A 21427-nucleotide genomic window follows, 5' to 3' on the forward strand; every position below is an offset into this window, starting at 1 on the left:
GGGGAACTGTGGGCAAATGTGAGCCTGTCATATCATTGGTTTTAAAATACTTCCCAAAAAATCCTTTTGATTATTGTTATGATAAAGTTATGTCAGACACCCCCTGTGTTTATTTGTGATTGCATAATTATTCATATTAAGTGCTGATGAAATAATTTGGGAAAGAATATTTTGCAATAAAGTGACAGGGTGGCTGTCAACAAAGGATGTCAGCCATTACTAGGAAACTGTTTCCACAATGTAGTTTTAAGTTTGATGGGTTTTTGTTTTGGCTGTAATAAAAGGAATGAGTGAAAAGGAACGCATCATATTTTAATCTGAGATGATTTGAATAAACTGCAGAATTGAGCCCGTATTATGGTGAACTGATTGGTTATATCTTAACTTTCATACATACATACATCACAGCCATGACTGTGTAGAAGCAGGTTGCCACTGTTTATCAGCTCTCGTCTGTCTTTGTGGAGTGTGTCTTCTCCCTTCTGTCAAAACAGATGTTTGTGAACTTGAGCTGTGTGACACGGGGGAATTGATGTATCCACCGTCTATTTATAACACAGAGAGCAGGTGTGCCGATACACAGAGGCAAAGTGATTGGCTGGGATCCTCAGAGGACGCACTGCTTGTGTAAATACGCATTCGCACACAGGAAACACAGTTGCATGTGTTCAATGAAATCATGCTCAAACATACAGGTGTGCATTGATCCAGTGTAGAAAAACCTTTTACAGTATAGGAGCACACTTATACACCCATATGTACACAAGACAAAGGCGTTCCCATGCATGTATACATTCAGACAGTAAGAGATTTACAGGCCGCTGCTGGCTCCCACGCAGATATCCAAACAACAATCGTTTTCATCCAAGCAACCCAAAGACATTTCCAGGTGTTGTCAAATGATAAGGCAGACATGTTCTTCACACTATCTACCTCTCCCCTGAGGGTTGAGCAGATCCACACCCACAACCAGATCCCCTGCAGCACTTCACTCAAATGATCTACAGCACTCGACAAATCAACAGAAACTCCACAGTCAGCTTCAAACCTGTTAACAACTAACTGTAACCATATTTTATGTTTGATAAGGGATTGAGAAGATGCAGGCAGGTGATGGTAATGTAACACCTGGTGAGTCAGAATAACCTGTACCCACAGTATTTCAGTACTACAGAAAAAGGAAGAGTATTTCATGAGAATCGAGGGTGGGAGGAAGTTAGCTTTGTTTGCATATGGTTTTATTGTGGTCCTTTGCACCTACCTCCAGTGAGACTGAAAGCACTGCAGCAACCTCAAAAAGGAAGTAGGCGAGGCCTCTCTTGACAGCGGCGATGCAGCCCAATATATTCCAAGAGATAGCAATTTGAAGTTTTACTGAGCATGTAAACAGGATGGAGCACTGGTGAAAAGAGCAGAGAGAAGGCATGTGTTTTCGATTAAACCTGATGGCTCAAGAGAGGGTTTGTTTGAGGTGACTATTTCCATGGACTGCACTGGACTATTCTTCATATTGTTGGATATACTTTTAAGTCTTAAATCGCTGGATTTTAAAAAGAAAAATAAATCTCGACGAACTGACGCACGCAAGTATATCTTGTATTCGGGGATACTAGATTGCTCACATTGCGACGATGCCTGTGATTGTCCTGGAGGCCCGAGACTTCACCAGTCCCCTCTTTTTGGTAAGGACATGGGAAGTCTTATCCAGCTGTGCCACCTTCAGTCTTGTTGCCTCGCTGGAACATTCGGAGTCAAGCACCTTCAGGATGTTCTGCATGTTCACCTGGTGCTTCTTCTTCACCCTCACACTTCTCATCTACATTCTCAGTGTCATCCAGTTTCACAGCCTCATCCCAATATCCTGGAAGAACCTGACTATGACCGTGGCAGTCTTAGGTGCACTGATGTGTCTCAGTGCCTCTGTGGTTTTCCCTTGGATCCTCATTAATCATCGAAGTCCATCGGCGCACTCTGTTGCGGCTGCTGTGGCCTCCTGTCTCACCTTCCTTGCCTACACCTCGGAGTCCTATGTTCTTTGCAGCCAGGCTCATGAGCAAAGAGGCTACATGGGCAGCATGCCTGGTCTCCTCAAGATTCTTCAACTATGGGGAGGCTGTCAGATGGTACCCCTGTTTGTGGAGGCTGTCCATGCAGAGGATAAAGAAATCAACTGGCAGCTGTGGGTTTCTGGCTTCTTATACGGTGTATGTGTCCTCATGTCTCTTGTCACAATGGTGGTAATATTAGGGGACTTTGCTGGTCAATGTCTTCTACCATTTGACCGATTTTTGGCTGCCTTCAGTCTGATCGGGGTGCTGCTCTACATGGTGGCCACAGTGATTTGTTTTACCAAGATACTGCAGCTGAGAGAGAACGGACATTCACATACCCCAGACCTGGTCATCATTGAAACAGCGGTTGCCAGTATTACACTGTTAGCTTATACAGTGGACCTAGCCTTCGCCATCAAACTGTTGTGTGACAGGAATCACACATGAAATAACACAATAAATGTATTTCCTGTGAAGTTTATCATGTATTGCCCGGAAAAGTTTTGGAGAAAATCATGTCTGGTGTCAAACTGCTAACATATTTTTGCTGTTAAGCATTGCTGTGTAATCAAACTCGCTATCTTGACCTAGAGATGCTAACTTATAGCTATTGCAAACTTGTTATATTAAACTTAAAATGTGATCATCATTATCGCGCTGTATCATTCTGGTGAGCTCTATATATGGGATTGGTGTAACCGACATGTGAACGAGTAATGTGACTTTTATGATTTGGTTCACTATGACACACATAAAATACAACCACTAAACCTGGGTTATTATGTGACAGGTGCACTGTCTCATAGGCATGATTTCTGGCCATTGTAACATGGTGTATGTAGTCTTGGGGTAGCTGAACAGTAACCAGGACTCACTGATATATTTATGTAGTAAAATATAAACTGTTGACTTTTACATACTATCATTTAGAGTATGGGTCTAAGAAAACTGACACCAAATGGTGCAAATTGATAAAAAAAAAATTTCTGTCTTATCACTGAGAAATCTTGAACATTTCAAGTCTAATGTTTTCCTTCCACTCACTTTAACGCCTATTCAAGATAATCATTTTTTTTATTTTTTTTTTATTTAACCTTTATTTAACCAGGAAAGACTCATTGAGATTAAAAATCTCTTTTACAAGAGTGACCTGGTCAAGACAGGCAGCGGCATATTCATACATACACACAAACACAAGGTAGACACAGACATTAAAAACACTCAGCATCAAAAAAAGCAACATTTGAATGTCAGCTACAGTAATAACAGCCTCAGGCAAAACATCTACAACCAGATGTTTTTGCCTCCAGGTCTTCCAATTTCACCTTAAAAGAGTTCAACGACACCAACTCATTATGTTTCAAAGTTTTTTGCAACATGTTCCAGGCAGAGGGAGCAGCAAACCTAAACGCTTTCTTTCCCAATTCAGTCCTGACTTTTGGGACAGACAGCAAGAACAAATCCTGATACCGAAGATTGTTAAGTCCCAGCGTTACTTCGGTTAATGTAGGACAAAAGGTAAATGTTGACCACAATTTAATGAGAACAGTTGCAATTTAATAACACTAGGTGGCAACACTCTATTAGCATGTATGCCTGTTTGAAATCACAGGATTTGACTTTAAGTGCAGAAAATATAAATGTCTCCTACAGCATAAATGCATGAGGATCAACAATGTTTTATTTTGAAGTCTTTTAATCCGACAGATCATATAAAGCTTTACTGTTATAAAGTTTAGTAAGACTAAATAGCTGTAGTTTCTATTCACACAGATAAGCTACGCATTACACTGATCAGCCTTTAGGACAGATGCGTACAAAGACAACATGGTAAAAACTGGGGAAAAAACTTCAAATGAATGTTTAATGAGTGGTATTTTAGGGCAAGCTTTTAATTCAGCAAAGGCTCATAACGTCGTGGAGGTCCTGAAGATTTGGTAATACTATCAAACGCTTTTATATTGTTCTTATTTCCTGCATTGATAGGCCAGAAAGCAGAGGGCCACATTGTAACGGCCGAACTTATTTACATTTTACAGTGTTTACCTTCTCACATCTGCCTCATCTGCTCTCCAGGCGTATAAAGAGGCTCCGTCGAGCAATCGATCACCAATCCTCGACCACGCCACAAACCAGTTATCCCGCTGCTCGGTGTCGATTACTCCGGCCTTGATAGACTGACTACGTTTTTTTCTTTAAGGAACTGAGTCCAGTTAGTTGTCAACAGGCTGAGCGAGAAAACGAGCCGTCGATTCAAGTTGGTACGTGGAGCTGATAACACAAGCGTTCCCATACGATACCGTGTCGAGAAAAGCCTTTTGACTCGTTTTGGGAGTTTATTTTTTTTCCATGTAACGAGGCGAGAATGAAGTCCCGAGGACACGGTAAGCTATTCCTGACTTGCCCTTTTAAAAAAAAACAGAAAAAAACAAACATTGTGCGAGTTTGGGGAAATGACCTCGTCAGCAGGTACTTTAAAACAAATCCAGTTTGTAGCTCAATAGTTTATTTTCCTTTTATATCACGTTTTCTTTATAGTTTAAACATGTAAGTTGACGATGTTGTTAGCTTGTTATCTTACCACATCACAAGACGGTCTGGTTTCACTAGTCGTTGCTAGGTTTTAGCTATAAAAGCTTGATATAAAGACCCTGTTTAGACCACGTTAGCACATGTAGGCTATTAGCCGATGTAACTGCTTCCAGCAACATCCATGTGTTAAATGCTACAGCAAACTCTTGTTATTCTTTGCCATATGTTCAGTCACAGTCATCAAACATTGTACCCAAAGGCCAACAATGTAACTAATTTGTCTTCAAGAAGCAAATATTTTTATTGCCAGTTTCTGTTTGTGTTTTTACGTCTGTAATGATTTTGCGTTTCCCTTGCTGGCAATGTGTTTCTCAGCAGCCTCCTGAGCATCTTGGACATGTGAAACTTGACTCTCCAGTAGGCAGATGCAAGTCCCAGGCTGGATTGAATGGCACTGAGGATCCTAGGTAAGCACTTTGCCAGTAAATTTGAGCTCATTATTGATCCATTTCCTGAGCTACAAACGACCTCAGCGAGGGCAAAGTCTAGATAGACAGAGAGTGAGAGAAGGGAGTGCTGAAGAACAAATTTAGCTCAGGAGAATGAATATCAAAGGAGGAATAGAGAAACATTTGTGTGCGCAAATTCTTTCAGGCATCCAAGCGAGGATTAGGCAAAATGTCAAATGATATTCTTAACCTGAAGGAAAACAGGTGGGAGAACATAAAATATTTGGTTTGTCTGTGCAAAAGGAGGGATTGCTGTCTTTGTCAATCTCCTGCAGTGATGCTGGTGCATCAGACAGCTGAATATGTATTAGTCTGATTACCCCTCGACAAACCTGGCCTCTGGAAGACTCGCAGTCCAACAGCTTTTAGATATGACATGCAGCTCGAAGGCTTGAGTGAGAAGGGAGACTTGATTTGTATTCAAACAGTTTACAGATGAAGGCCAAGGCTTCCCTCTTAAATGTGGAACTGCAGTTACACTTCACGGCCTACGAGTAAAAGCCCTGAAGTATGGATGGTTAAAGTCAATAGCAGCAAGGTGTTCTACAGGTTTGTTTGCACACATTGACCTCAAGGTATGTTTAAAATGTTAAGTAACTTGCTATGCAAGGTTTCTGTGTCTAATCACTTCTTCCCATTTAACTGGTTTACAGTGGCCTCGCTAGTTTTTCCTCTCACAGTTTTCCTTTTTGGCATGTAGCTGTTGCTCTTGTATAAAAAAGAGACTGCATCATAGAGGCAAACTGGTCAGAGTTCAATGTCTGCTTAGGGAATTTCAACATATCATATTAGTGTTACAGGGGATAAGGTTCCAAATGCTGCTCCAGAGACAGTGTATATTGTTTTTGACCAATAAACATGCTTTGATATCTTGGAGCTAGAGTCATGTTATGATGATATATTGATTATAAAATCTGCAGACAGGATCTACACCCCTGTATCTCCAGTCCTACACACCACGGCATGCTTTTTGGTGCTATTGACTTTCTAAAGTTCCCTTAGTCTCTCTCCTTATCCTTGTAATTTTTGATCACAGGATCATATGCAGTTCTCTGGTATATTGCTACATATTGTTTTTGTAATCTTAGTGTCTTGGTGTCTAATTTATTTGTTCAGGCAAATGATAGTCCAGAAAACAGTTGCTGAGTTGTTTAGTCACTTACAACAGTAAGACGTGATTTGACTTTTAGGTTTGCATAAAGCATGAGTTACGCAATCTTGTGTAATGTAAATAGACTACTGTCCATATTGATCATTTTCACAAACAATACAATCATTACTTTTTTTCTGAACTATCCTAAACCTCATTCTGTGTGGTTGAGATGTATGACATGCTGGTGATGCTGCAGATATTAAGGAGGAGAGACTTTAACACAGTGGATATACTACAACACTTGGTGTTTCTCTTTTGGATAGAGGTAACATTTTATTCTAATTTGTAAGCTGATGTTTACAGTCACCACATATGCTGTAATGTAATGGTTAGACATGAAAAAGTGTATACATGAAATTGGAACACATCATTGCATTGAACATCAGTTTCATTATTTTATGTGATTAAAAAAAAAAATATGCTTGTTATATTTTCCAGACATGATATTGATTTCAACCCCTTGGTCTTGCCCTACATACACCGAAACGAATATTCTGGATTTGCTGTGTTCAGAATCATAGTGGACCTGTTCAGTATTGATATCAAGGTGTTTGGTTGAGGGAAAAAACAGTTAGTTGTTGGTTGAAAGAAAACGCACACAATAAGAAATTGATATAAACACAACAGGAGTGGCTAAAAGTCAAGTTAAAAAATAAAACTGCAGCTATAATTATTTCCCTATCAACAAATTCCATGACAAAACATAAGAACTACTAACCTACTTTTAACAATTCTCTGTATACCCAAAGCCTCATATAGCAAAACAAGCAATTTAAAGCTTCGTATTTATTTGGGTTATTTTTTTCTTTATGCTTTTGTGATCGCTGGAAAGGTGTCACTCCAGATTGGGCTGACGTCTTTACACAACAGACATCCATCCAGTTTACACTGGTTTATGTAGTCTTTTTTGTTACTGATGATTAGCTGCTAAATCTGTTGACAGAGAGCATGTCATACTCTTATCAGTATGTCTCAACATACAGTTGGTTTTGGTGGAATTGCCTAAAATATTCATCCAAATGCTACTTTTTTAGTTTTTTAATAGTAGTTTTCACACAAAAAAACTGACTATATGGCTGTGTCAGACTTTGGCTACACACACACCCACACCCACACACACACACACACACACACACACACACACCACTTGTTGGTCGGATTAATGCATCGTTTTCTGTTGATGATAAAGCACAAATTTCTAGGACTTGATGATCAAAAATTAAGATAATCCTTTACCTGACAACTGTCATGTGTAAACACTGCATCAGTACACCGTGTGTGCTTAGCTGTCATGTTTGAAAGGGTGAGGAGGTTGTCAGTTTCTTAGAAAAAGTGAAAACAAAAACAGGATTTTAACACCGGTGACAGACAGACGGAGGCCCAGAGAGCAGCAGGCGTGGTGACCTTTCACCAGTGTTAGTTTCCTCAAATGTATGTGTCATATTAATCTTTCACACTGAGACGGGAAACATGTGCTGCTTATCATATTCGGCGTAGGATTTGGCCTACACCCCTGTTGACTGTGCACCTGTTCATAGCTTTGACTCACTTTGTGGCCTTCCAAGTTCTCCCCAGGTCGAACCTATTTTTATAAAACTGAAGTTTTCTCATTTTTGATCAAGGCTCAGTGAAATCATTGACCCACTGAGATGTAAATAGTGTAATATAGTTGTTTTCAAGTTAAAAAGAAAAGCTTCTTGCGATCTTTGTAGCCCAGCTAGGGACAGCTGATACTGAATTAACATGATAAATGAAACCACTTGTTCTCACAGTATATTCACACCATTGTTGCAGTTCAATGACACCGTACAAAAGAGCATATTTTGATTTAACCATTTGAGACCATCTGTCTACTTTGACTGGCAAAAGAAAAGTTTTTTGTTATGATTAAATACATTTTTATGTATTCAATACAGCCTTTTGATCTAATTGCTATGCTTGGGTTAGTGACCTGTTTCAGGGTTACTTCGGCACTGCTTATTCAACAATCTTGTCATGCTTACTAAGATAAGTTTCCTAGTCTACATGTGGACAGATTTGTTGGATTACCAAAATCCATCCTTAGTATTATTTATTGAAAAAATGGTATATGTCTTTGTCCATAAAAGCTTTCCTAGCTTGACAGAACTGGCAATCCTGACAACAATTCGAAGACAGTAACCTTTGCCTATTGTCACTTGAGTGTGTGCTTGTTTAGGCGACTTTTTATCAGAGCAATGTCCACTGGCTTTGTTGGACATGTGATCTTACAAGAATTCCTTGTAGGGGTGTGTCTTTGTGGATTTCTATAGACAATTGTGATGTCTGTCAATAAGATAATGCTAGTGCACAGGACAGTGCAGTATATTAAAAGCTGCACATTTGTTTGAATTACTTGGAAGGGTTTTATCATGTTTCCTAGCATTTCTTCTCCTAAGCTCATTTATGCAGGTGCCAGCAAGCCTCACTGTTGATGTAGACAGGTGCTTCTGCTCCCCCATCTCTCCACCCACTAAAATAATGACCATTACCAAGACATCAGGAGAATGTGTCAGCTAGCAGTGTTCACAGGCCTCTTTCAGGTGCTGTCTCCATTGCACGCTGACATTACCATTCATCTGGCTCCCGTCATAATAATCCCTACCAGAGGAAAGAGACAGAGGCGAGGTGGGAGGTGGGAAGATGGATAAATATAGCCTGTCTAAAAATATTACATCAGAGTTTCTCACTTGAAACTGAGACATTATTCATAAAGCTGCACTATATTCACAAGCAGCATTTTGTGTGAGAGCAAAAATGCTGGGGAAAAAAGATGTCTGAGCATTGGTGAATTCATTTGCGCAGATTTCAGACAGTCATTCATGATCTTCCAGATGTAACACTGCCCATTTCAGTCTCCAATCTCCTGCTCTCACACTTGATAACAATTGGCTGAGAACTGCTTTCCTCCAATTCTTTTCATGTAGTCCAACACAGGTAACAATAAATGTACGATTACTGCATTCCATTCTCTCAAGTTTCTGGATGGTTTATTGTTGGCCAGGTGTGCACAATTATTGCTAAATGAGAATCCTGATTATTTGGAGAGATGCATCTGATACATTCCGTGAAGAGGTACAAATTCTATTAAACAACATTCTACTTTTTATTTGCAGCACTACAGTCTGTTATTCTCATCTCATCAAACCCTGCTCTTGTGAAGCTGTTGGTTGGCATGAAAATGTAATTACTCCAGACAGCTAAGGCAGCTAGCTACAGGTGTTGTGAATGTCTTGAGAGACAGAAAAACAACAACAAACCTAATTCTCCAGAGAGAAGGTTTGTTCGCTCTGAGACAATCACATGAACTGTGGTGGTTTGTGTCATCGTCTGATTTTTATTTGGTATTTGTAAAAATGAATAAATTAAGTATGTTGACATTTGGCTTGTCTTGGGGAAACAGAACAGTCTTTGTGGAAACAATGCAGAAAGTTGGTCCAGTCCTATCCTGGGTTCCACCAGATGTGGCCAGCTGGGCAGATGACAGCCCCAGAGTCTGGATGCAGACTGTTGTTTGACTTGCTGCACCATTCCCTCGTTCTTGTGTTTACTTGATGGCTTAGTTTCACTGGGACTTGCTTATGGATGAATCTTTTAGTCCCTATTTTTATGCTTTTGTAACAGTTCAGACTTGTGCTAAGTGCTAGCAAGATGCAGTGCAGATGCAGTAGCTGCTGAGTTTTTTCAGAAATATAAAACCATAACTAAACCAAGCACCAGGCTGGGGCCTTATAAAAAGAGCCATGGTTTGTCTTGATAGCTTTCGGTAAAACATGATTACATGCTTGACCTCTTGCAGGCAATAAAAACAGTGTCTTGTTTTTAAGAACTGTACATGTGACTAGCTGCTAGAAGGTTATTGAATAGTAATTGAGGTGTAGCTGAAATAGCAATGGAGGAACTTTGTAACAGAAGATGTGTGTCCTGTGGGAGCCAGCATTCAGGCTGACTCAGTCACTATCTGTAACTGGAGCAGAGAGACAGATGTCCAATCTCTGTCACAGTTTTGTCACCACTGCAGCCAAGGAGTTTATTTAAAAGTAATGAGGACTTGTTGATGGGGTTAAGCAGTTAAGTGAGGAGTGCATTATTTAACATGAACAACATACGGGCCAGTGAACTGACATGGTTTGAGATGGGCTGAGCCTTAAAGAGTATTAACTGCATTCTTAAACATAAGGCTTTTTTATGTTCTCTGTAAGTTAAGGCCATTAGCAGTTTATGGTCTTGGTAGTTGTGGTTGCGTAAAGATAGGCTCACTGTGCTATGAAAGCCTACTGTTACAGTCCTTTTTCCTCTCTGTTTTGTAAGACGGGATTCTTTTTTACTTCCTCATTCTGTCACATGCTGTCCACAAGCCACTGTGTTCTCACAATTGTGATCCAACAGCTGAGCCATTGCAGAGAACAAATGAGCAATTCAACAATCCTGATGGCCATTTCAGAACAAGCGTTAATTTAGAAGAAGACACTTAATTCAATAGGTTGCTTTTTTAAATAATGTTCTTGTATCTTAAACGATAGAAAAAAAAGTTGTCCTGTAAATAATCTATTCTAACACTTGGTTTGCATTTTGATTTTGTCAGGGTAGAATCTTATTATACACCTGATTGTTTTGATGATTGTCACATTTCAAGCAAAAAAAACAAACATTCTCTAGTCTAACTGCTTAAATGTGATGATTTGTTATTTTTCTTTAACGAGTATTCCAAAAAGCTATTATTCATAGTACTAGCCTATATGATGGCCACACGAATATCTTTGGACTGATTGTAATAGATATTTTTCACCTTTTTTAAAATGAATTGATTAATTGGCAAATGTATCTCAAATGAAAATGATAATTAGTTGCTGGCTAACTTATTTATTTTACCTTTCTATTTGGAGAGAACTTTGACATTAGATCCAGTCTTGCTTATGAGAGGAAAGTAAAATCTTTCAGTAAGTGTTACTTTAAAGCAAAGTTTGCCGCAGCTGACTTGCCCTAGCAATGTCATAGGACAGACACCTTTTAGTTCTAAAAAATCTTTTTAGGATTTAGGAGAGCCTGGTTATAACTTTCATGGCAATATTTTTTAGATCATACACTGCACCTTGCTCAATTCAGGGAAGAGCCAGTAGCGGTACAAAACGCGCAGTGAGGTTTTATAGCATTGATTATTTTTTATGCCAGTGCAATAGAAAGTACTGCCGGTTTGTGTTTTAACTGTGGCCTCGCAGGATAACATTGTGCTCTATTTGGCATATTACCCAAAGTGATCTCACTGCCTAACAATTCAATCCCCACCTGTCTCACCAGTTCGTCAGCATTCTTGAGAACAGTTTCAGTTCTGTTGGGCTTGTGTTGTTTATTTGTCTCCAGAACCTGGAATCTGAAAAGACACTGAAAAGCATTTACCAGTTTGCCACGGCCTCTTAGTCACTCTTTGTTTCAGCTAATGCTGTTAGTCAGCTGTACCATATGGCTCTGCTTACTCATCTATAAGGTATTAGAGCTGCAGCGATTAGTTGATTAATCAATTGTCAACAATGACATTAAGCACCAACTATTTTGACTGTTGACTAATCATTATGAGTCTCCTTTTCTCCTTTTTTTTAAGTCAAAATTCTTAGATTTCAACTTCTCAAATGAGAATGGTATCTGTTTTCTTTCGCCTCCATGACACTAAACTGAAAACCTTTGGGTTGTAGACAAAACAAGATGTCATCTAGGGCTTTTTCCTGATATTTTATGGAACAAACATCTAATTGAGAAAAGTAAGTGAGAAAATAATCAGATAAATCGATTGTTAGAATAATTATTATTTCTATGGTTACAGAATAAAAGAGTGAGCAGAAGAATAACAAACATGGAGGCACATTACGTACCAGACTTGCATAACTGTTGAAGATTCTTGTTTTTTTATATTTATAATCTAGTTAAAGCACAAAATAGAGCTAGGAGTGTTCACACAATGAGAGAAAGCACAAAGAGCCTTTCTACAGAAATATCGGTAGTCATGTTTTGGCTTTTTCCCACAGGCACATTTAATTTTGAATTATAGCCCCCAAACAAAAGTTCATATAATCCTTGTGCAGATATCAGGTATTTGTGTATATTAATTCCCTTCAGGGCTGTGAACTGTTACCTACTATAATGTTGGCGGTGGCATTAATGTGAGCACTGGGCTGTGAGACAAGTCATTAGCTAAACTGTCAGTGTAAGCACAGGGAAAGCCATTACTACTGCAAATAAACAGCCAGATTTAAAGTGTGACTTCTTCTAATCCCTTCCTAGGCAACCTGGAGAAGGCGTAGTGCACTGGGATTTCATTATGTCCTCCATTGGGGAATGTGTGAGGCAGGTTTTGCAGGTTTCATCTAAGGCCTCTTTCTCTTGTGGTTTAATATCTGTCCCCTAAGCAGCCCCTTAATGCCTCTGATGTCATCTGAAGAAGTGGTGTGTGACATTTAACATTTTCTGTGCATGCTGCATGTGGTGTTGTATTGGCAGAAAGTAACAGGCATGATGACTTGCAAAATTACCCCCACAGTGTGGTTACTGAGCTGCAAACACCGGAAACACTGTCAGCCAGTTCTGTGGATAGGGGCATATACAGTCAGAGATGGGAATAGCAATGGGACGAGGTTCACATCAAATACATGCTTATATGTGCCTATTAACTAAGGGCTATTTTCATTGTAGACTGAACATTCAACTATTTTCTGGAAGAATACATTAATTATTTTCTCTATAATATTTCAGAAATTTGTGAAAAATATTCTCAAACATTTTCTTAAGACTAACTCAAACCAAGTCGATGAAGATTCTCAGTCGTGCTGTATCATAGGAAACTGGACTTCTTTCAGTTTCTTGAAGACGATTCACATCTCATCCAAGAGGCTTCATCAGTTCTAACTAACTGGAGTTGGAGTCGCATGCTTTAAACACAGTTTGGAAGTGTTTTCACAGAGTCGTTAAGGACACCTGTGAACTCTTGAGTTTCAGTGTCGTTGGGACCAATTGTGAGTCGTTGACCCAACCAGCCAGTTGTAAGAGCAGGGTGAGTCCCGGTGTAAATGGTTGTTGAACTGTCTGGGGAGGGAACACATGACAGCGTTGTTGGTGAGTCATAAGTAATGTCGTCAGCCACCTTCTCTGTTCAGAGATGGTCGTTCCAGTTTGACATAGATGGATTATTTTACTACTTTTTCAAACCGTCTGTCCTCTCTAGCCAAGAAGTTTCATTGTTGCCCTCAAAAGAATGATTTTTATCCTTCAACTCCTTCTAACTCAGACCAAATTATCAAAATGGTTGACAACTAATTAATTAATGGATGAATTGTTGCAGCTTTAATGTAAACATTTCCATAATAAAACCAGGAATCAGAAAGATAAATAGGAATACTACCCAGTTTCTACACAGACACACTAGCCCCATTTACACTGCCGTTTGGATGCGGGGATCCTGCGGCAATCTGTGTGAAGGTAGTTTCAGAGCAGTATTGGCAAACCGAACCAGTGTGAATGGATAAGCTGGCTGCTTGTATCGAGGGCGTGTCAATTGGACAGTCTGATAACTGCACAGTAGGGCTGGGCAATTAATTGAATTTCAATTTCCATTTCGATTTTGGCTTCCCTCGATCATGAAAACAAGATAATCGTAATAAAACGATCATGCTGTCACACGCCGTGTCTTGTGTGGTAAATGCAGCGAACCTTTCCATCGCCACCTGTGCACTCCGCTCCACCCCCGCCTGAAAATTTTCGCTTTCAACCACACCAGTACCTATTGCCAGTGCGTGTTTTGAAAAAAAATTTAGAAGAAGATGGTAGAAGATGGCAGAAATGCAGCCTTTAGTCGGAAGGAAAGGTAAAGCGAATTCTGTGGTGTGGAAACACTTCGGTTTCGAGGAGTCTGAATCGGAACAAGCAAAGATATTGTGCAAGATATGTCATGCGACTGTGTCTGCACCTCAAGGGAACACGACCAATTTATTTAACCATTTAAAGTCCACACACAGAGTAATACATGACAAAGTAGTGAAGGAACAAAAAAACTCAAAAATGAAAAGCTCCTCGACTCCTGCCACCGCCACACAGTCCTCAATTAAGGGCACACTTTACAATGCCATATCCACCCAGCTCCCACAGGCATAAAGAAATAACGGATGCCATCACATACATGGTTCTCAAAGACATGTGCGCTATCAACACCGTTAGCGACCCGGGCTTCAATAAACTGATTAAAACATTGGACAAGCGTTATGTGTTACCATCACGTCATCATATGAGCAGAATTGCGCTGCCTGCCCTTTATGACGAATGTCGCGGAAAAGTTGCAAGAGAAGTGCAACAGCATTATATTTTGCCACCACAACGGACCTATGGTCGAGCCGCCCCGGGATAGTGTTTATATTTATTTTTGCATATTACTTAATTCATTTTATTGATATATTTTTCTGTTATTTATTAGCATTTTTCTTGTTTTTCAGGTCGAACTTATCATGTTAAAAGAAATACCAGAGTCCAAAGTTCAATAAGTGCTTGTTCTCAAATCAATGAATAATTGTCTTTAATAAACGTGATTGCGATATCAATCAAAATAATCGTGATTATTATTTTTGCTATAATCGAGCAGCCCTACTGCACAGGTCCCTCACTCAACTTAAAAAAAGAGAAATTTCCCTCAAAGCAACATTACATGACCAAACAAAAGTAACGTAGTAACTGTAATTGTCTTTGGCAACTTATGTGAGGAAAAAATACCGCAGATATACGTGGAGAAGCGCCTGTCCTCCTGCCTGTCCTACCGACTCTTGGTCACATTTCTGCCCGAAAAACAGCGTCCGTCACCAGCAAAACACTTTTAGTCATCAAGTGTTTAAGTTGAAAAAAAATCACAACAACGGTCAGCCCTCCCTACCGAGACTTAAATGAACTTTCCCCAAGAAAACAGCGTCCATCCGACTTTGAAAACACACAGACATCATCATCCTGACGTGTACAGCCAAGCTTCTTTAGGAGCTTCAGATGTAGGAACATCAACTTTTTAATTTATCTATGATGTAAAGTCCTGTTTCCTCTTTTGGTGGATCTTCTTTTCCTCATCCAGTTACATTTAGCTCATTCTGCCTCAGTTAATGACTTCCCGTAACTGCACTATGGCATTGTGAAATCTGTAGAGAATTGTTCTGAACTTATATTTAACTCTGTGGTTAATGGTTGAGAGAACAGTAAAGTCACAAGAGCAATAGGTCATCCAGTCAAGAAGAATTGATTGTTGCACCACTCACTAATAGGGCAACGTGTCCAGTGGCTGCATTGATCGTTGTCTCCTCTGGCACTGTTTAAAAGTCCACCCACAAAGAATTTCTTCCAGCATTGTTGAACTAGAATAGATTGTTAAACAGTGTAGACAACAACTCCCATGATCACATGCTACTAACATGTTGTGTTTTGATTGAATCCTTTAATGGCACATAGAAGAACACTAACCTTTTTTCACAAACTACTCTTAAGCATGCTGGGTTTCTTCATTTACATTGCATTTCACTACACTGAAATATGCGGAGCCTTCTCTGTAATGGAATAGACAAAATATGAGACTAGGACCAAGTTTATCATACTATGACATAAATTGTTGTTGATGTTCTTCTTGGTTGAAACATTGACCATTTTTAAACTTGTCTGTGCTTTTAAGTATATATTTTTGGCCCAATGTCGTGAGAATAGAAACAGAAACTGTAATACTATAAAGCAATCGAATAGTGAATGCCTGCCTTTCACAAAATTGTTGTAGTTGTGGATTTTTATTTAATCACAGACTGTTACCAGCTATCTGATTTTCCTAATTCTTTGTTTAGTGTTTGTGTGATCATGCTATTATTATCTTTTAATTGTGACAACTATTCTGCTGATAGCCGTGTGTGTATATTCTGAGATGTGTTATGTTGACTAGACAATAAACGTCAGGGGTGTTGTTCTTGGAAAACGACACTGTGAGAACAGAGGGTTCACCCGTCACTCAGCTTGCTCTCAAAGCAAATGATACATTTTGCATCACGATTTTGGTGTTCCGTCAAAAGGCTATTAAAACCATGATGATGCCACGTTTGATGATGTTTTTTCGATGTTTTCTAATATCTGGAGAACAAGATTTGTATGCCAGGGCATCTTTGCAGCTTTCGAGAACTCCATTGTTATTCATTTTTGTCACACATTTTACTTTGATAAAAAACTTATGATTATGCATTGCACTTCATCATTGAAATTTTGATAATATTTCAATTAATTATGCAGCCCCATTTATATACTCCTTATTACTAATGTAATATTTGAAGACTGCTACCAAGTAAAGACTGAAAGTTTTGTAGACTGTTTTTATGATATAAGAAATACATTTAACACAACTGTTGGACCAAAAGGATTCACATGATGCATTTTTATGGGTAATACTGAATGTAAAAATAACTTGTATTAGCCTTTAAGATTTCATACAAGTGAAGCATACGTTTGAGCAGTTTCCACTTTTGTATACATAAATGATGCAGGCAGGGCATTTTTGTGCATGTGTGTTGAAAATACTGTGCCAGGATGTGCAGTGTCAGGTTACAGAACATGGTCATGAACTGTTGCCTCTATTCCCATTTATGTGACATCGTATGGTAGTGAAAATAGAGTTATGTTTATGTCTTGTTGAAATGTGGCAAAGGCAACCTTCTGCCTTGTCTGGACAACAGAGGTGGCATGAGGTCATGCTGGCTCACTCATATACAGACTCAATTTGGCCACTCATTGTCACATGGGTCACGAGTGAGCTTGTTACCCAGTCAGGCAGTCTGCCAGCCACCTCTGTCCCTCGCTAGCCAGCCTTCAGTCAGCAGCAACACAATGAGGCCATTTTAGTGGACTCCCAGTTAGACATGGATTTCATTTTAACATAAATTACTCAAAGAACCTAGCAGTGTTTGCCAACAGCACATTGCAATTAGTGATAAAGTAGGCAAGTATGTATGTATACATTTGTGTGTGTGATCTGGTAAGCTGATTCAATAGTTTTATTTAACACTATGGATATGAGACAAAATAAGCAAAAGACTGGGCATGTATGTTGGCATGTTTAAGCATTTGACATCCAAATGGGTGTATGTACACACTGTCCCCAGGGCCTTTACTTGAGCCAACAAGCAGACTAAGTGGACAGTACAGAATGAAATCCAGCCATTGAAGCTGCTGAAGCTAATTACAGAAGCAAGTCATCCCTACTAACCCTAATGTTTTGCACTCATTAGAGACATGTTCACAGCTCACTTCTTCTGTGTCAAGCAGCACACCATGGTAATGAGAAGAAGAGCTTACAGAGCCATCACACTTACCGACAATATTCATGTAAGGGAACTGAAAAGGCCTTACTGATAAGAACATTGCATTATAATCAAACACTAAGATAGCTGTATCTGTATTCAGCTAAAGTTTAAGTCAAAGATTTTGCACATGCCACGTAACTATTGAATGGGAATGGGGAAATATTTAGATTAGGATAAGTACGGTTTAACCATGAATCCCTTTCTATCACAAGCACATTGTTTCATTACACTTGGCAGCTTATGGCAGTAGCAGACCTAATTCATAGCCATAGATAGAATGCATGCTCATATCAAACTGACAATAAAATAGTGATAATCTGTCCTGTCCCTATGCAGTAGTCCTCCCCAAGCGCTGTTAACAGACTTTGATGTGAAAATCTGTAAAGTTCTCTTTAATAACTAATTGAGCATATCCTTAAGTTAAAATGATATATATTTTATCTACTGTATATTCTCCATACCTTATTAATGTACTTTCTATAAGGTTTTTAAGTTCTGTGTCCCATACAAACACACCTTAAATTGCTTCTTGCTCACCATCTGGAATGCTTCAAGCGACTTGTTATGACACCCTATAAATGGCATCATTATGCAATGTTACATCATTCTAACCTTACTTTGTTATCTGGAATTTGGCTGATGGCTGATGCCTGTTGTGTCAAGTGGCAAGTTGCCATTAAAGGCTGTGTTGTAAAACAGATGTCATATAGCATTAAGTTATAAACGCCTGTCAAGGCTGTCTGAACATTGTCACAGTTGTTGAATGTTTGCTGGCAAAGGTTTAAAATGGGGAAAAGTAAATGGTATGCAAACTCTCAGAAATCTTAATACCTCTATAAAGTCATTCTTGATAATATGGCAAGTATGAAGTTTGTTTTCAGAAGGTACCTGCAGCATGCATACGCCTAGTATGTCTTGATTCTTGTTTTAGACTAAATATCGTGGATATAATTGCTTCTTATTTGGGCTCCTTGATTTTAATGCATATTTTAGCTGTTGAGGACAGATATGCAAAGGTATGCAGGTGGTGAGTGGGATTGGGGTTTCAAATCATTTGGTGTGACTGTGTGTCTGTGGTGATTTAAAAGGCCTGTTGCTTCTGAAATGAAGTCTGATGCAACCAATTTGGTTGAGAGATACAAAACTGCATTTGTCAGCACCCACTTAGGCACACATACAAATAAAACATTTTTTGTGGAAGCAGCATAATTTACATAGTGTACTGTTGTTGCCCTTCCTAGATAGATGTTTAATGACTCAGTTATTTATTGGAACTAAAATGTTGTCTTTTGGAAACAGGATGTTTCATCTTCTCAGTTTTAATATATATATATATATATATATTTTCAACCTTTTACCCCACAAATGGTAATGCCAAATTCCTTGGGTCCTTTGGTCTCTTCCTGCAGAGGGTACAGACAGCAATTCGCTTCCCCCTGAAATGCATGTTGGTGCCAGTCACTTTATAACCTGCTAGTAGTTCCCCCTCTGTGCAGGGACTCCGATCAATCACTGGGGATTTGCTGGTGTATTAATGAGGAGGTGATCCCTCATTGGCTTCCCACCTCTAATTCAGTGTCATCTCATTTTCCTTCTTTGCAGACTGCAATTCAGTGGGAGTACTGCAATGACTAGCCGGCATCCTAGCCATGCAGAGAGTGCGCACTCCACAAAAAAACAGCCACCTGCTGTGTCCCCCAAGCTCCATGTCCAGCGATCGCCATCAAAGGAAACCATCACCATCCACTTCTCAGCTCTTGGGAAGGAGGAAGAGGAGGAGGAAGAAGAGCTCTGCATGACAACTACCTCAGCTACTCAGGATGACTTAAACATTGTGACAGCTTTGGAAGCAAGTGAGGAGATGTTCAACGGGGTGCCATTGGACTCTGCAGCCGAGGTTGCTGTCATTCCTGAAACATTCAGACATTCTCCAGTTTCTAGACATCACGCTAACAGTTCTCCAACACAAAGTCCATCATCACGTTTGGCTGAGCAAAAAGGCTCAACTTCCAGTTCCCATCCAACTAAATCGTTGAGCTTTCCCTCCAGTGAAAAACCCTTCTTCAGCTTAGTGAAGTCTCTCTCCTCTGACATAGAGTCTCGTGATGGTATCACTTCTGCTCCTACAGTTAGGCATAGGCATCTGATGAAAACTCTCGTCAAATCTTTATCTTCCGATACATCCCAGGACTCATCCACGACCTCCTCCTCCACCACACCCTACCGTCTCCCGGAGCCCCGCCTTAATCTGCAACTCTTCAAGCAATTTACACAATCTCGGATGCCTTCTGCTACCATATCATCAGCTGGTGATTCTAAAACTGCCCCTTCATCTCCATTAACCTCACCAGATAACCGCAGCTTTTTCAAAGTTTCAGAAGTTGAGGCAAAATTTGAAGACACTAAGCGCCGCCTGTCTGAGGTCATTGCTGAACCGCTCCAACTGCTGAGTAAGATCATGGATGAAAAGAGTAACAGCTTGGTAAGCAGCAGCATTTATCGGCCCAAGCACCTCTCTGCCAGTGCAACAGAACTTTCCACAGTCACTGCTATCAATGGACACCTGGAGAGCAACAACAACTACTGCATCAAGGAGGAAGAAGGAGGTGACTGGGAGGTTGAGAGCCCCAACAGTGGGGCTTCCGGTACCACTGAATCACCTGTTCTCCTCTCTGTTGATGCAAAGAGTCCCAACAAATCATCTTTATCTTCCATTTCAATGGACAAATACTCTATGTCTGCTCTTGCTAAACAAGACGATGAGGACTACTGCATCCTGGACAGTGAGGACTTTGAGACTGGTACTGACACAGAAGGTGATGGTTTTGATAGGTCTGATTATACCTGTACTGGGAGTCAAACTAAAGTGCCACTGAGTGGTAGTACTGAACCTTGCAGTGAAGATGAATCCGAAAGTATTGAGCTGGCACCTAGTGTTCCCCACTATACTCTAATGGTCCTTACTGTCCTGGTCTATGGGTATTTTGTATTACCCCTGCCCAGTTACATAGGAGGAATGCTGCTTGGGATTGGACTGGGATTCTTTTTAGCCATCGGTGTTGTGTGGCTGAGTGGACCAAAATCTTCTGGCAATAGTTTTAGACATTCCAGAAGCAATCGGAAGCTGTGGAATCTCACCAAGTTGGACATTAAGGAGCCAGATATCTTTAAGGTCAGTGATCATTCAATCTTAAACATCAAAAAAAAAAGCAGCATTGGGATTCTGCTGGTATTTTTTCTTACCCCCTCTGCCTCTTTGCATGCATCTGCAGGGGAAAAAAAACATTTCAAAGAGGATACAGCTAGCTCAGTAGCCTGCACAATTACCTTTGATCAACCAGCTGTCAATTCAGCAGCATTTGAGATGTTTAATGTTTATTGCTGCAAAAATCCACCAGGACAAGGTCAAGCTATTATTTTAAATACACCTGTCATTCAAAGAAGATGAAATGCTGAAATCTAGCGCTGGAATCATTGGAGGAAAAAATAAAGACATTTTTGAAATCAGAGACCTTAATATCAAAAGTCAAATCAAATTGTAGATTTTGAGAATTGTGACATCCCTACTTTGGACTACCTAAAAAATCTTGCTTGTTGATGAATTTGGACTACTAAAGGGTTGAAATGCAAAAGTATTTCTGAAACAATCATTGTAACAGCAAAAGAGATTGCATTATAAGACACCTGCACACACACACACACACACACTCCATGGCATCGAGGCTGGAGTATTTCATGTCTAATAATGACTATCAAGCTCTTTACAATACAGTCTTCAAGCTGCAAGGTGATGATGGTCCTGGATATAATACCATG

The 21427-nt window shown here is 39.7% G+C and overlaps 2 protein-coding genes across 4 annotated transcripts in view; both read left to right on the forward strand.

Annotated features, from left to right (window-relative positions):
• Nucleotides 1-1377: 1377 nt before the first annotated feature.
• Nucleotides 1378-2700, forward strand: LOC115583497 (myeloid-associated differentiation marker homolog). Its single transcript, XM_030420406.1, has one exon. The coding sequence runs from the start codon at nt 1632-1634 to the stop codon at nt 2496-2498; it is 867 nt and encodes a 288-aa protein (XP_030276266.1). The 5' UTR covers nt 1378-1631; the 3' UTR covers nt 2499-2700.
• A 1561-nt stretch (nt 2701-4261) lies between these two features.
• LOC115583484 (testis-expressed protein 2-like) overlaps nt 4262-21427 on the forward strand; it is a 31691-nt gene continuing 14525 nt past the window's right edge. For 2 of the 3 annotated variants that reach the window (XM_030420375.1, XM_030420395.1), the window contains exons 1-3: nt 4262-4435; nt 4959-5050; nt 19214-20783. In XM_030420375.1, the coding sequence (XP_030276235.1) occupies nt 19239-20783 (1545 nt within the window). In that variant the 5' untranslated portion in view covers nt 4262-4435; nt 4959-5050; nt 19214-19238. The remainder of the gene's footprint in view (nt 4436-4958; nt 5051-19213; nt 20784-21427) is intronic. The other variant, XM_030420386.1, reaches the window with a different exon arrangement.

Source organism: Sparus aurata, chromosome 1 (assembly GCF_900880675.1).
Source record: "Sparus aurata chromosome 1, fSpaAur1.1, whole genome shotgun sequence".
Classification (NCBI taxonomy): domain Eukaryota; kingdom Metazoa; phylum Chordata; class Actinopteri; order Spariformes; family Sparidae; genus Sparus; species Sparus aurata.

Coding starts and splice junctions, on each gene's coding strand:
- LOC115583497 (XM_030420406.1), top strand. CDS start 1,632: ATGCCTGTGATTGTCCTGGAGGCCCGAGACTTCACCAGTCCCCTCTTT.